This window comes from Phyllostomus discolor, chromosome 5, assembly GCF_004126475.2.
Source record: "Phyllostomus discolor isolate MPI-MPIP mPhyDis1 chromosome 5, mPhyDis1.pri.v3, whole genome shotgun sequence".
In the NCBI taxonomy this organism is placed as follows: Eukaryota; Metazoa; Chordata; class Mammalia; order Chiroptera; family Phyllostomidae; genus Phyllostomus; species Phyllostomus discolor.
Genome location: NC_040907.2, coordinates 13,185,957 through 13,198,644, shown reverse-complemented (window position 1 = coordinate 13,198,644; position 12,688 = coordinate 13,185,957). Strand labels below are relative to the sequence as shown.

The 12,688-nt window shown below is 49.6% G+C and overlaps 1 protein-coding gene across 4 annotated transcripts in view; it reads left to right on the top strand.

Moving 5' to 3' along the window:
* The window catches only part of USP48 (ubiquitin specific peptidase 48), a 69,013-nt gene extending 57,316 nt beyond the window's left edge, over positions 1-11,697 (top strand). For 2 of the 4 annotated variants that reach the window (XM_028511404.2, XM_036025483.1), the window contains exons 23-27: positions 1,400-1,555; positions 6,044-6,169; positions 7,691-7,739; positions 10,112-10,138; positions 11,165-11,697. In XM_028511404.2, the coding sequence (XP_028367205.2) occupies positions 1,400-1,555; positions 6,044-6,169; positions 7,691-7,739; positions 10,112-10,138; positions 11,165-11,187 (381 nt within the window). In that variant the 3' untranslated portion in view covers positions 11,188-11,697. The remainder of the gene's footprint in view (positions 1-1,399; positions 1,556-6,043; positions 6,170-7,690; positions 7,740-10,111; positions 10,139-11,164) is intronic. The other 2 variants (XM_028511405.2, XM_036025484.1) reach the window with 1 other exon arrangement.
* The last annotated feature ends 991 nt before the right edge of the window (positions 11,698-12,688 follow it).

Here is a 12,688-nt window from a genome sequence, read left to right as displayed (position 1 = left end):
CAGCTCGTGCCCAGTGACAACTTCGGAATCCAGAGCCAGGGGAAAGGGCTCTTGAAACAGTTCTTGTTTCCTTTCTTTCCCTGGCCTGGTTAGCAGAAGAATCTTGACTCGCCTAACCTGTTGCTGAGGCATTTATAGTATTGTAGAAAGACATTTAGTCCATAGCTGTTTTTATCTTTAGGTTAGTGTAATATGTATCATGTACCCACATGTAGTCCTGTACTTTCTTGCTAAACTGCCTTTCAGTAAATCGTGTTCATCATGAATGACGCTTTACTTCTAAATACTTAAACTGGCATGTAAGTGAAGACTATCCTGTTACTCATAGATATTTCCAGCTATCCCAAACATGTCTTAAACATTCTCCCCCTCAAGCTAGTGTGCAATCAAGATATGCATTGTTTTGTATCTCTTTAGACTATTAACATCTAGAACAGTTATCCTACCCTCCCACGTCACCTTCTTTTTTCCTCTTTGGCATTGACTTAGAGACCAGTTCAATTAATTTCTTGTAGATTGTCCCACATCCTGGGCTCAGCTGATGGCCTCCTTGTGTTACCAATTTTAACTGATTTATTTATCCCCTGTATTTTCTGTAATATGGAAGTTGGGTCTAAATGTTTGGATAGATTCAAGTTTGATACTTTTTACAAGAATATTTCACACTGGCTGGTGTGGTTCAGTGGATTGAGTGCCGGCCTGTGAACCAAAGGGTCGCTGGTTCGATTCCCAGTCAAAGCATATGCCTGGGTTGTAGGCCAGGTCCCCAGTTGGGGGCATGTGAGATGCAACCACACATTGATGATTCTCTTCCTCTCTTTCTCCCTCTTTTCCCCCTCTCCAAAAATAAATAAATAAAATCTTTTTTTTAATCTAACCTTCTGCCTGTTTTTAAAAAAGAATATTTCATAGGCAAAGTTATGTACAAGTATATTGTGATCATGTCAACAGTGTGTTCTATTTTTAGTGAAACTGAGTTCGATTAAGGTGTTGTCTTTCATTTCAAAGTTCTTAGCAGTTTATACTTCCATGTCATTCTCAAAAACAAGAAATGTTTAATACAAAACAAAGAGTGGTGAGTTAAATTAATAATCTTAAAGTTTTTCAGCATACCACGTATGTGTTCTGATTTGTCAGACTTTGCTTTTAAATGTCCTTTTAATAATCATTTTTTAACCTTGGAGTTTACATGCAGTTAGAGGTATATCTCATTCTCTATTTTTGCCCCCAATTTTATGCAAGCATGCTAAGAACGAGTTTCTCCTCATTTTTGACATTGAATTTCAAATGGTTGAGGGACCAATAAACAGGTTGCTTTTGTTTTCCTGGGGACCTCTCTGAGCACGAGGCGCACTGTGGCTGACGTCAGTGCTTTCTTCGTTTCGGATCTCTCTTACAGAGCAACGGAGGAACAAAGAGGCAAAAGGTATCCCACCAAAATTATATTGCCTATCAGAAGCAAGTTATTCGACGGAGTATGCGACACAGAAAAGTCCGCGGGGAAAAAGCACTTCTTGTTTCTGCTAATCAAACGTTAAAAGAACTGAAAATTCAGGTGAGGACAACGTAACATTTGCTTATGCATTGGGCTTAGAAGATCGTCGCAAAGTCCTGCTTTCCACCTCTGTTTGTAGGGGTGCCTTTCCTGTTTCTTCTAGGTTGGCCTCTGTCTACTCATAGGATTAAGCCTATGGGAGAGGGCTTGTTGATTTCAGAATGATGCCTTCAGGGCCCCCAAATTAAAGTCACTCTTTCTTTTAAAAAACTTAAAGTTTTCAGAATAGCCAAGAATTTTTCTATGAAGGTGAAAGCGGTTTTTGTGTTCTGAAATTTGAGCAAGTTCTGAGTAACTTTCCAATGAGTGTCCGTTTTTTAACATGTCGGGGTTGTTCCGGGATAATTGTTCTCATACTTTATTGTGCTGTACGAGGGGAGACCCCCAAAAACCCCTGACATTTATTTCTAAAAAATTGTGTTTATTCTTCCATGTTTAAACTTCCATCACCTTCATAGTGCTCTCCATTTGATGCAATGCATATTGTCTCCATGGCTCAGAACGGTTTCTGAAGTCATCAGTTTTGATGCCTTTTAGTGTTTCTGCCGTTTCTTGTTTCACCTCTTCCACATCAGCAAAAACATTTCCCTTTGAGGACTTTGTTCATCCAGGGAAATAAACAAAAAAATTAGCTTGGGCGTGATCGGTGAATAGGGAGGGTGGGGTACTGGTATCAGGCCATTTTTGGTCAAAAACTATTGAGGACTCCGTGCAGTGTGGGCAGGTGCACTCATAAGTCACCCATCGTGAAATCGGCGAACACGCTGAAAGAGTCTTCAAAAAAAAATTTCACTGAAGCCAAACACAGCCTCCCCCAACAGCAACTGGTGCACTGATACAGGTGGGTTCCTAGAACACTCACCTAGCAGGGGTAGCCTGCACTACAAGGGGCCCACCCTCCAGAAGATAATTCCAGGGTTTTTGGGGTCCCCCTTGTATCCTCTTCTGTGACCACTTAATAGGAGTTTGAGCCCGGATTACCAGGATCTTCTGTGAAGTTGACAGGGAGATAGATAAAAGCTACTTAACTTTTGATTCACTTGGATGAGTCAGAAACATTTCTATGACAATTTTTTTGGTGTCAGAAAAGGCTAGTTGGTAGAATTTTAAAGTTATCTTCACCTCTCTTTGTAGACTGGTGTTTTCCAAATTGTTTTCTAGAGGTCTGTTTTAGATCATTTGCCCCCATCTCCCGAAAAGCACGCACTGCTTTGCAGGTCCATTCGATGGACGCAGTGCGGGCATCGCGAGAATGCTTCCCGATAGTGTTGTTTCTTGCTATCAGCGCTGAAGCGCTGCAGATGCGCGTGCCAGTGGTGTGTCTCTAAACCCGGGCAGAGGGGGCTGATAAATTCAAGATGTCCATGGAGAAAATCTGGCTCCTGATCTGTTTCAGTCACTGATACGTATCCAAAAAGTTGACCAAATTTCCCTCTCTGCAGCTTTCATGTGGCATAGTTTAATGGTTATGCATTTTTTTCTTGTTGCTGATATTTATCATTGTAATTGAGGCAAAAGTACAGGCTTCCTTTGAGGGTGGTGTGTGTTCCAGATTGTCCTGGGAACAGTGTTTCTTTTCCCTCGGTTGAACCCACGGCTCTGAAAATAAACGCGTTGGCATATTATCTTTCCTCTGTTATTGTACCTTTTACATCTGAGAAAGCTCGCTTCTGTCACCGGCTTTATGCCTGTCAGTGGTAAACCTCCAACATACAAAACCTTTAAATTACAAAAAGAGCCCCTGTGGATAAAGACATTTGAAAAGCCTGTGCTGCTTCTATTATGGACTTCCACTTTTGAAGAATAAATCAAAAAGTCAGCAGAAATAACCTCTCTCTAGGAGCACGTTACCTGCACAAATGGGCTGTGAGAAGGCAGCAGCCATCCGAGCGAGCGGCCCCCCCCTCTGGGGTCTGCTCCGAGGGCTCCCTCGAGGTGTCCTCCTCTCATCCCCCACTCCCCCCTCGGGCGCCGCTGTGATCCAAGCTGAGTCCAAAGGAAAGGGCGAGGAAATGTAGTTTCTTCTCACTGCTCGGTGGCGGCAGCTTTGAAAGCTTCCAACTAGCTGTGACCTTTTGTCTAGCCACCTGGACAGCACCGCAGTTTGTGGTGGGCATGCATGTGATCCTCCGTTAGTGGTGGTGGGTAGTGTTTTGAAAAGGATGTGATACTTTTTTTTAAATGTTTGATGGAGCCTTTCCTCTAGGGGATACCACAAATTCCAAGTTGATAGGATGGCAAGCTTTGTAAAACTGTCAACATTTGATTCTAGGCATACCCATTTACAGTTGTTTAAAACCTGAAGGAACTTGCTTTGCCAAATTATTAATTCATCCACCTATGATGCCGTCAAGTAAATGAAGTATAATTTATTCATTGCCTTTCTCAAAGGATGCTCAGGGTTTAATTGTGTTATTTCATTTTCCCAAAGATAGGTTTTGAGTGGGTGGTATTGCCTGCCTTAGCAAGGAGGAAGTTTTGGCACAGGTTAAATGGCTGGCAGCGGGAGCCACCGCTACTGCGTTTCCTTATTTCAGACACATGGGCTCGCGCACACACACATGTGCACACACATATGTACACGCACACACTAGCAAGCAGCAAGGCACCACTCTGCTTTAGGAAAACAACGTTCCTCATTTGCCCCATAGATCAGGAAAGCTGCCCCTACCTGTTAAACAGGCCCCTATAATATCAGTTATACTTGGGCATCCTCCTAGCACTTAGGGCTTATGAGTTATTGTACCAAAGGCCTCCATGCCTTCAGTGGGTCTGTCCCTCTTTCTGAAATACTGTTTTTTTCTCTTTAGTGAACACTGGTTAATTTTTCATAGCGCCTCTTCCACAAAACCCGTCTTGGTCCCCAGTTGTAGAGCTGACTGCTCTCCCTGTTTCCCTCGAGCCTCCGTGTGCCCCCCGCCACCATCGTCACGCCGTTTTGCCCTCTCTCCTGTGCACTCCAGGGCAGGACCAGCCATTCTGACATTTCTTGCACCTAGCACAGCATTGGACACGTAGTAGCTTCTTAATCAGTGTTTCGTCGGTTGTTGAGTGTGAACGTCCTTCTCCGCGTGCTCAAGCGAAAGCCCGAGCATCAGCCCCTCGTGGCAGCACTTGCGGCGGGAGCTGTTTGCCGGCGGCCCAGTCCCCCAGTGTGTGCAGAGGCAGGGAGCATTCAGGAATGGGAACGTGCGCTCCTCCAGCCAAGCAGCTGTGATGTTGCCCGCATTCGGTCTCTGTTGGGCTGTCACTGTGCTTCTTCACGAGTCCCATTTAATACCCTGGGGCCGGTTGCCTCCACCTGGGGCCTGTGTGCTGGGCAGCTTTGGTAGACCTGGCCTATCAGTGCTTCTGACTCACTGCTCCTTTATTGCACAAATGGTCCTGCTGCTGCAAAGCTGGTCCTCGGTGACCCGGCACACCGCGGCCACAGAGCCCTGTTTGCTCAGCCAGTCCCTGCCTGCTTCTCAGGGGCTGATGTCCCCTTGAGAAGTCCAATCGAGAGTCCTGCTTATCCGTGCACCGTTGTTCAAACCACCATCCCGGTCGCAGCCTTCCCTCCTGGGCCCTGCTGCACGCACAGTCGGTCCGGGGCTGCTTTGCTGGGCTCACTGTCTTCCAGACTCAGAGAGTGGAGGGGTAGAGTGCGTCCCGGGGGCGGGAGCGATAAAGAGTGCGGTCAGTGAGTGTGTAACGAAGTGATGAAGCCTAATGGAGCAAACACCCTTGAACTCACCCTGCAGGTGTAGGGTTACGGCGTACACTGCAGGCATCCACGTGGGCCCCCGGAGCCCAGTTCCTCCTTGCCCCACACCGGTAATCACCACCAGGAAGTAATAACAATTAAAATTTTTTCTGAAGTTGGAAAAATGTTTAAGTATTATGCCTGGTAGTCTTTTCTTGAGTGTATTTAATTTTTAACATTTGGCTAGAACTGGGGTGGGGTACATGGTCCTTACCTTTAAGAAATCCGTGCCTTGGTTCCCAGAGGCAGGACTCGGTCTGAGCATACACAAGTCCCGTGGACTGGATTATGATACAGTCCAGGCTGCTTGCCACCGGGGGGTCAAAGAGTCCCAGTCCCCTGGTGGGTAATTTGCAGGTGGTCTCACGAGAAAATGTGGACCTGACTTGATTGTTGAGAGGCCGTGGGACGTGGGCGTGATGGGAGTGACTGTGGCGCTGGCAGCCAGCCCCGCCTCTGCTCCGTGGGTTTCCCCACATGCCTTCCTGGAGAGGCGATAAGGTGCAGAACTGAAGGACCCCCGGGTATCGCTGTTTCTCCCCCCGACCTCCCGGGGGTGTTCCCAGCTGCACGGGGATCATAGCCTCAGTAGGGCTGGAGCAAGTGGGCTGACTGCAAACAGCGGTGTCTTTTGTATCCCGAAGTTCTCTTATTTTCTTTAAGATCCTATGCATTATTTATTCAAATGGGGTGTGAAGTCTCAGAATTTTGCTTTGTACAAACTTTTTTTTTTATTGGCACAGATCATGCATGCGTTTTCGGTTGCTCCTTTTGACCAGAATCTGTCGATCGATGGGAAGATTTTAAGTGATGACTGTGCCACCCTCGGCACCCTCGGCGTCATTCCTGAGTCTGTCATTTTGTTAAAGGTACGTGACAGTTCCTTACCTGAGGACTTGTGGGAGGTTCGAGTGCTGCACACCCCTGAGTGAACTGCACGTAGGCAGTGGTGGGTCCAGTTGCCCCTCAGGGTGTGGTGACGAGTGACTGCCGCGCCCTCCTGCTGGCCTCTGGCCCCTGCAGCTCTGGCCGAGCCGCAGAGACTCAGATGAGGTCACGTTGGGGCTTGTGGGGGGTTGTTAAGCATAATAAATCTGGATCGAGCCTCCTCTCTGACTTCTAGGTCTGCAAACTTAACCGTGCTTCTTGTACTAGGGCGCCCATCCTTGCCCCTGGGCTCGCAGGCGCCATCCAGTCAAGCTGGAAAACAGACAGGCGCGAGCGAGGCTTGGCCACGGTAGCCGAACACCTTCGGGTTGTATTCGTGGTCCAGCGCACAGAAGTTGGCCCTGGGTAGGGTGGGTTTAGGACAGGTAGGGGGTGTTTCAGAGAGGACGGCTTCTGAGAAGTTGTCCAAGAAAGGGAATCCGTGGACCAGCCTCGTTAGCCCGATGGCTCCCGAGGCAGAAACACCCCGCTGCTCCAGCCGCCCCTGCGTCAGCAGTCCCATGCCTGTCAGACGGCAGAATCGTGAGATGCGCGCTTTTCATGCCCGGGGGCCTCTGGTCCGGCGGGATAAGCCCAGGCCCTGGAGCTGAGGAAGCAGACCCACATCCACCCCACGTGCACCCCCTCACCTGCCACCCACCTCTCCCTCTGTTTACCTTTTACTTGCCTTGGAACTTAGGTTCTGTGGGATTATTTTGAGAATGATTGACTCTTAAGAGGCCTGTCAAAAGTCTTAGAAATGGCCTGTGTTACTGGAGGGTTCATACTCTCCACGGACAGCCAGACTCTCCCGGTCACTGGCCTCCGCGCTTCCGGCTCGGACTCGGTGTGGGCTTCTGCCCTAAAGAGGATGTGGGTACTTTGTTCTTGGTGGTAAGAGGAACAAAAATGTATTTTTAACCAAATTGGTATTTTTAGAGGACCAGCCTGACTTTTTATTTCTACCTGACTCATATCCACCGCCAGCACCCTAACTCACGTTAATTAAACCAGAGTCTAGCAGTCTCAGGGCACACGCACATGTCTGCGTCTGAAGGTGTTTTGGGAACAGGAGACAGGGCCGCACTGAGTGTGCCGCGTTCTGGGTGACGCGTTCGGGTTTGTGCAGCACCGCAGTCGACTCGGGCCGGACCTCAGTGTGACGGAGGCCTCGCCTGCCGCTGCTCCCGGCCCCCCTCCTCCCGGCCCCCTCTCCTCCCGGCCCCCCGCCTCCTCCCGGCCCCCTCTCCTCCCGACCCCCTCTCCTCCCGGCCCCCTCTCCTCCCGGCCCCCCCTCCTCCCGGCCCCCTCTCCTCCCGGGCCCTCTCCTCCCGGCCCCTCTCCTCCCAGCCACCCCCCCTCCTCCCGGCCCCTCTCCTCCCGGCCCCCCCTCCTCCCGGCCCCCTCTCCTCCCGGGCCCTCTCCCGCCGTGTGGTTTTCAGTCGTCTTCCTTTGTCTTCCAGGCTGATGAACCGATTGCAGATTATGCTGCAATGGACGATGTCATGCAAGGTAAAGATGAATTTCTTTTAGGAATTTGTTGACTAACTCGTGAGAAGGAAGTGGAATTATAGATATTGAAGCTTTCACCTGCAATACTTCTAACCTTTAAAAAAGCTTCTACATGTTGTTATAAGGTAGAATCTCAAATTTATCAAATAAGATCAATTTGGAAAATGGAAAGCATAGAGAAGAGTAGTAATTATTTAGCTGACTTGGGAAAAAAACCAACAAATAAGTGTAAACCTACAGATGGAAGAGGCCGGGAAGAAGCAAAGCCAAATCGCAGAGCTTCGGACAGACACACAGGGATGGGGGGGTCCAGGTACCCTTGAACGTGGGAGCAAGGCGTGGGCCTCAACCAGGAAGCTTGGTCGGGAAGTGGTACGAGAAGCAGTCAGAGAGCTCGCGGCCCCCCGGGCCCTCACGGCCCCTTCCTTCACATCCGTGTCACTGCCTCGGGTGGGCAGCTGGGGTCTGTGGCTCAGCTCAGCGAAGAACCTGAGCGGTGAGGCCGAGGCCTGTTACATACCAGATGCGGAGACCACCCCTCGCTCTCGGTTGAAATGCGGGCGGCCCACCTCTCCTAACTCCACACGGGAGGGAGAAGACTTTACTCTGGGGAAACTGGTCAAGAAAATAGCCGACAAATGTAAAAAAACGAAGTGGTTTGGCCCTGGCCGGGTGGCTCGGTTAGTGAGAGAGTTGTCCCGATACCCCAAGGTTGAGATTCTGCCCCTGGTCTGAGTGCATACAAGAAGCACCCAGTGAGTGCATCAATTAGTGGAAAGACAAATTGATGTTTCTCCTCTCTCTCTCTCTTAAAAAGCAATTAAAGAAAAAGAAAGTGGTTCATCTCCCAGGGAACCTTAGTGAAGCCCACCAGTGCCCCCTGGATAGAGTTCTCAGGCATCTTTTTAGTGAGTCACGCTTAACCAGGCACAGGTGGGCAGCCAGCGCTCACCAGACAGTTGAGGAGTGCGAGCAGGGAACTGAAAGATGCCAGTCAACAGCCTGACAACAAGAGACCCAGAGGCAGTGGATGGTGCAGGGTGCAAAAGAAAGCTTATACGTTAACTGTGAATAATACAGAAAGAGCATGCAATAGCCAGGGCCTGTGTAAAAGCATTCACAGAACAGAAAAAAGTTCACGAAATTAAAAACGGTTGCACCTCGGGCTCAGTGCAATAAGTGAAACTGGGGGTGAGAGGGCTCTGAAAGTGCCTAGAGATGGCCAGTGGCCGTGGGGGGAGGGCAAGCCCGTCACAGTCATGGGCGGAGGAGTCAGGAGAGACAAGCCGATGGAGCTACCCACAGGCTTCTGGGAAAGTGGGTTCTGGTCTAGGAATCTGGGACCAGACGGGCTTCGTGCTGCCCTCACACCTGATGGCTCTTGGGGCACATTAAAAACTTCTCCCCTGGTACCGTTTGCCAAGACACTGTGGGAGGATGTACTCTTGAACAAGAGGGTGACTTGAGAAAGACATCAGCAGTGGAACCAGAAAACAGTGATTGACCTAGGAAACGGCGCCCTAGGAGAAGGGGAAGGAGACTCAGAACAGCAGCCCCGCGGCAGGAAGCGAGCAGGCGGGGAGCGCCGCCCTGGTCCCGATGGCCGCGGCGCTCTGCGGGCTCTGGGGAAGGGTGTCCGCAGGCAAGAGTGGACATGGTAGATGGCGTCTTGGGGTGTACAGGTCTTGAGGGGTTTACTGGAGTTGGAAGTGGTACAGGGAAAATGAAGCATGTAAATAACTCATCATTACCAACTCAGAAAAAGGAAGAAGTCATCATACCAAACAAGCAGCACAGCCCCAGCTCACCAAGGGGTTCAGCGGGGAGCAGGGTTACGGAGTTAGAATAACGTGAATGCCAGCGAGGTGCTCGACAGCAGAGGGTCGCCATGCTGCAGGGTGGGCGGCTGGTGCCTCCTGGAGGAGGTTGTTAGACATTATGTAGAACTATGAAACAGCAACAGAAGCATGCTGTTTTTAAATAAAGAGGTTAAATGCCATAACAAATGGCTGCAGGAGTCAACAGTGGCTCCTTCTCGGGTGGGGGGTGGAGGGGGATGGGGACGGACCCGTGCCAGAGGGCGGGCCGCGTGGTTCTCCCCAGACCTCCCCGGGGCCAGGCGGAGTGTTGGCCCCAGGTGTCACAGCCCTTGTGTGCGGGCGTTTGATGTCTTAAGTGACGCATGGATATAACTTGGGTAAAAATAAAAAACAAAGAATGTCATCTGATTGTCATCATCCATAACTTTAAAAGTAATCATTATGGCTGAGTAAGTTAATTAAAAGTTATTTTAAGTTTTTCATCTTTAGGCATGGAAGCGATCTTATTACTCTCTGTCATGACAATCTTTTCAATTTTGAATTTTTCCCCAGTGTGTATGCCGGAAGAAGGGTTTAAAGGTAAGTTACATTTGTCATGTTTTGCTCACGAATGTCAGAGCCATGCTGTCACTTTCTATTAAAATGAAGGCTATAATTTGATTTTAAAATTTAATTCAGTCTGAGTCTCATGATTGAAATTAATTTTAGTTAGATGCATTTTTTGATTCAGGCTTCTTCATTATCTTTCTCCGCACTCAGGCCCCGGAGGGGGCCTGTGTGTGTGAAGCATCTCCTGCCGGACGTCCACCCCGCTCCCTCCTCCTCGTTTCAGGGGGCGCTGGGGATCAGCCAGTGGCATTTCAAGGTTTCCATTTAACCTTTTTCCAGTTCACCCTGTCAGTCCCATCTTACAGCAAAATCGTTTGTGTGTGACTGATAAGAATTGGAGGAGAGGAACCTGCTGACTTATACCAGGTTGGGTGAAAAGGTCTCATTTATCCATGGAGAATTAAGGCATTTCTCAGATTATCACTCCAGACGAGGCGCGGCGGTGCCCTGCACCGCGTCGTGCCGCTGTGGTTGTGCACAGCGTGATACCCAGGAGTCCACCAAACGCGGACCTTGGGCATGTGCAGGCTTAGCCGCTGTGGTTGTTTGCGGCCCACTCCCGAGGTCTGTGGCAGGGTGTGATTTTGCCCAGGAGTGAGTTTGAATCAAATGTCAGGGGTTCTTTGCTAAAGGAAATGAGTGAGCAAAGCTACTGGCCTATAGACTACAAAGAAACTCCTGATGTTGTTAAAACAAAACAAAGCAAAGCAAAAAAATTTTTCTATGAAAAATGGCCATCAAATGAAAGTGTTGGTAAAATCTGATTCACTGTGTGACGGCCACGGATAGGAAGTACCTGGCGTCCGGCCGGAATGGGGCTCAGCTGAGAGCCCCAAGGGAGCCGATGCTGTTTTCTCACGCTTCGGTGTCGGGGGGCCACCATGCTCTTGTGTTAAGTCGGACATCCCTGCTGGTGGTGCGCTCTTGACGAATGGGGTACGTGAATCTGTAACTTTTGGTTCACAGCTGTTCCTCCACGTGTGTTTCTTTCCCCAGGTACCGGTCTCCTTGGACATTAATCTTCAGAACACTTGCTGACCGCTAAGCAGTGACCAGAAGGGAAGAGGAGTTTGACATGTTAGGGCATTAAAGAAAAGCTGGATTTAAGAATGAAATCATTACGTGCTCTTCCAAAACCATTCAGAAGTGACTGTCCCAAATGCCTTATGTCAAATAAAGCAGATTGCACTGAAGGACACCAGACTTGAAGGAAATGTTTCAGATTTTCTATTTAAGGGGCGGGGTGGTGGGGGAAAGGGCAAATAAAGATCGAACAAGTTTAGTAGCAGTAACAGTAAATCATGTTTACATACGAGATTTATAGTCCCCGGAGGGAATCAAGTTCTGTTCTATTTCCTTGCTCGAGTTTCCTGTCAGACGCATTGGTCCATGAGGGCTTTGTATCACGGTAGATGGGACGACATTCTGCTCTGAACTAAAAGTAACTCTTTAGAGACATAACCTGCTTACCAATACCTGTCTTTGATTCATATTTTCCTTTCAATAAAGCATGAAAGTGAAGAACTTGCCATCATTGTGGAAAAGTGTCTTCAGCGTAGACTCCTGTCCGTGTCTGCCGCAGCGGGCCCGCCTCGCGCACTGCCCGGCGGCCACCTCCCCGTGTCGGGTGCGGGAGGGGGCACCCGTGTTTGCACGCCAGCACTTCAGGGAGGGATGGCGAGTGTGTACTGCGTGTGATAGCATCTCCCTCTGGTCTGCTGTTAATCAGAAGTGGGGGCCCAACACTCCTGGCCCCTTTGAAAAGCCCCACTGCCCTAGAGGAGCCGAGTGGGCCAGAGCTCACGGGGTCGGCGGGAGGCTTTGGTGAGACATTGTCCCGTCTTCCAGGCCCGCCCGTCTCGCACCTCCCTTCTCTTTTCGAAGGCCTTCTTCCGAGATGGCCGGAAAGGATCTTTCATATCACTTTGTTTGAAAAAGAAAAAAAGTGTGTGGGTGGGGAGCTCCATATTATCCAATCCAGGATCATTGTTATGAGCAACATACAACCAAAGCAATATTCCTAAGAATATTGAAGGACTTTGTCAATGGAACTTAGACTGAAGTTGGCTTCACTGTGTTCCCTGTTGACTCTGCACGTGGAGCTCGGGGCAGAGCTGCTGATGCGGGCGTCTCTCTCGTGCTAACACTTTTCAGCCGTGGGTCTTCGCTAGGTTTCCCGCTCCCCCTTTTCTGAGGATTTAAGGCCAAATAGTGGGGGGGGGCGTCAGTTGCAGGGCCCATAACTTTGGCAGCATCTCTGTGGGTGGCGCTTTTTATCAGAAGAATTGCAGCTCTTTGGTGAAATTATAACTTCTTGTATTTCTCCTCTGTGTTTGCAGTGTCTTCCCTCTTGTGCCCTGAGGACCTGGGGTTCATGAGCCTGTGGGGCGGGGCTGCACTTGGGACCCTCGAAAACCACCCTAGGAACTGGGGTGCAGGGCGGGGGGGGCTGCCACCTTGAGGTGGGCACAGGGAAAGGACTCAGTCAAGATCACCGCTAGCTGATCCTCATCGTAGAGC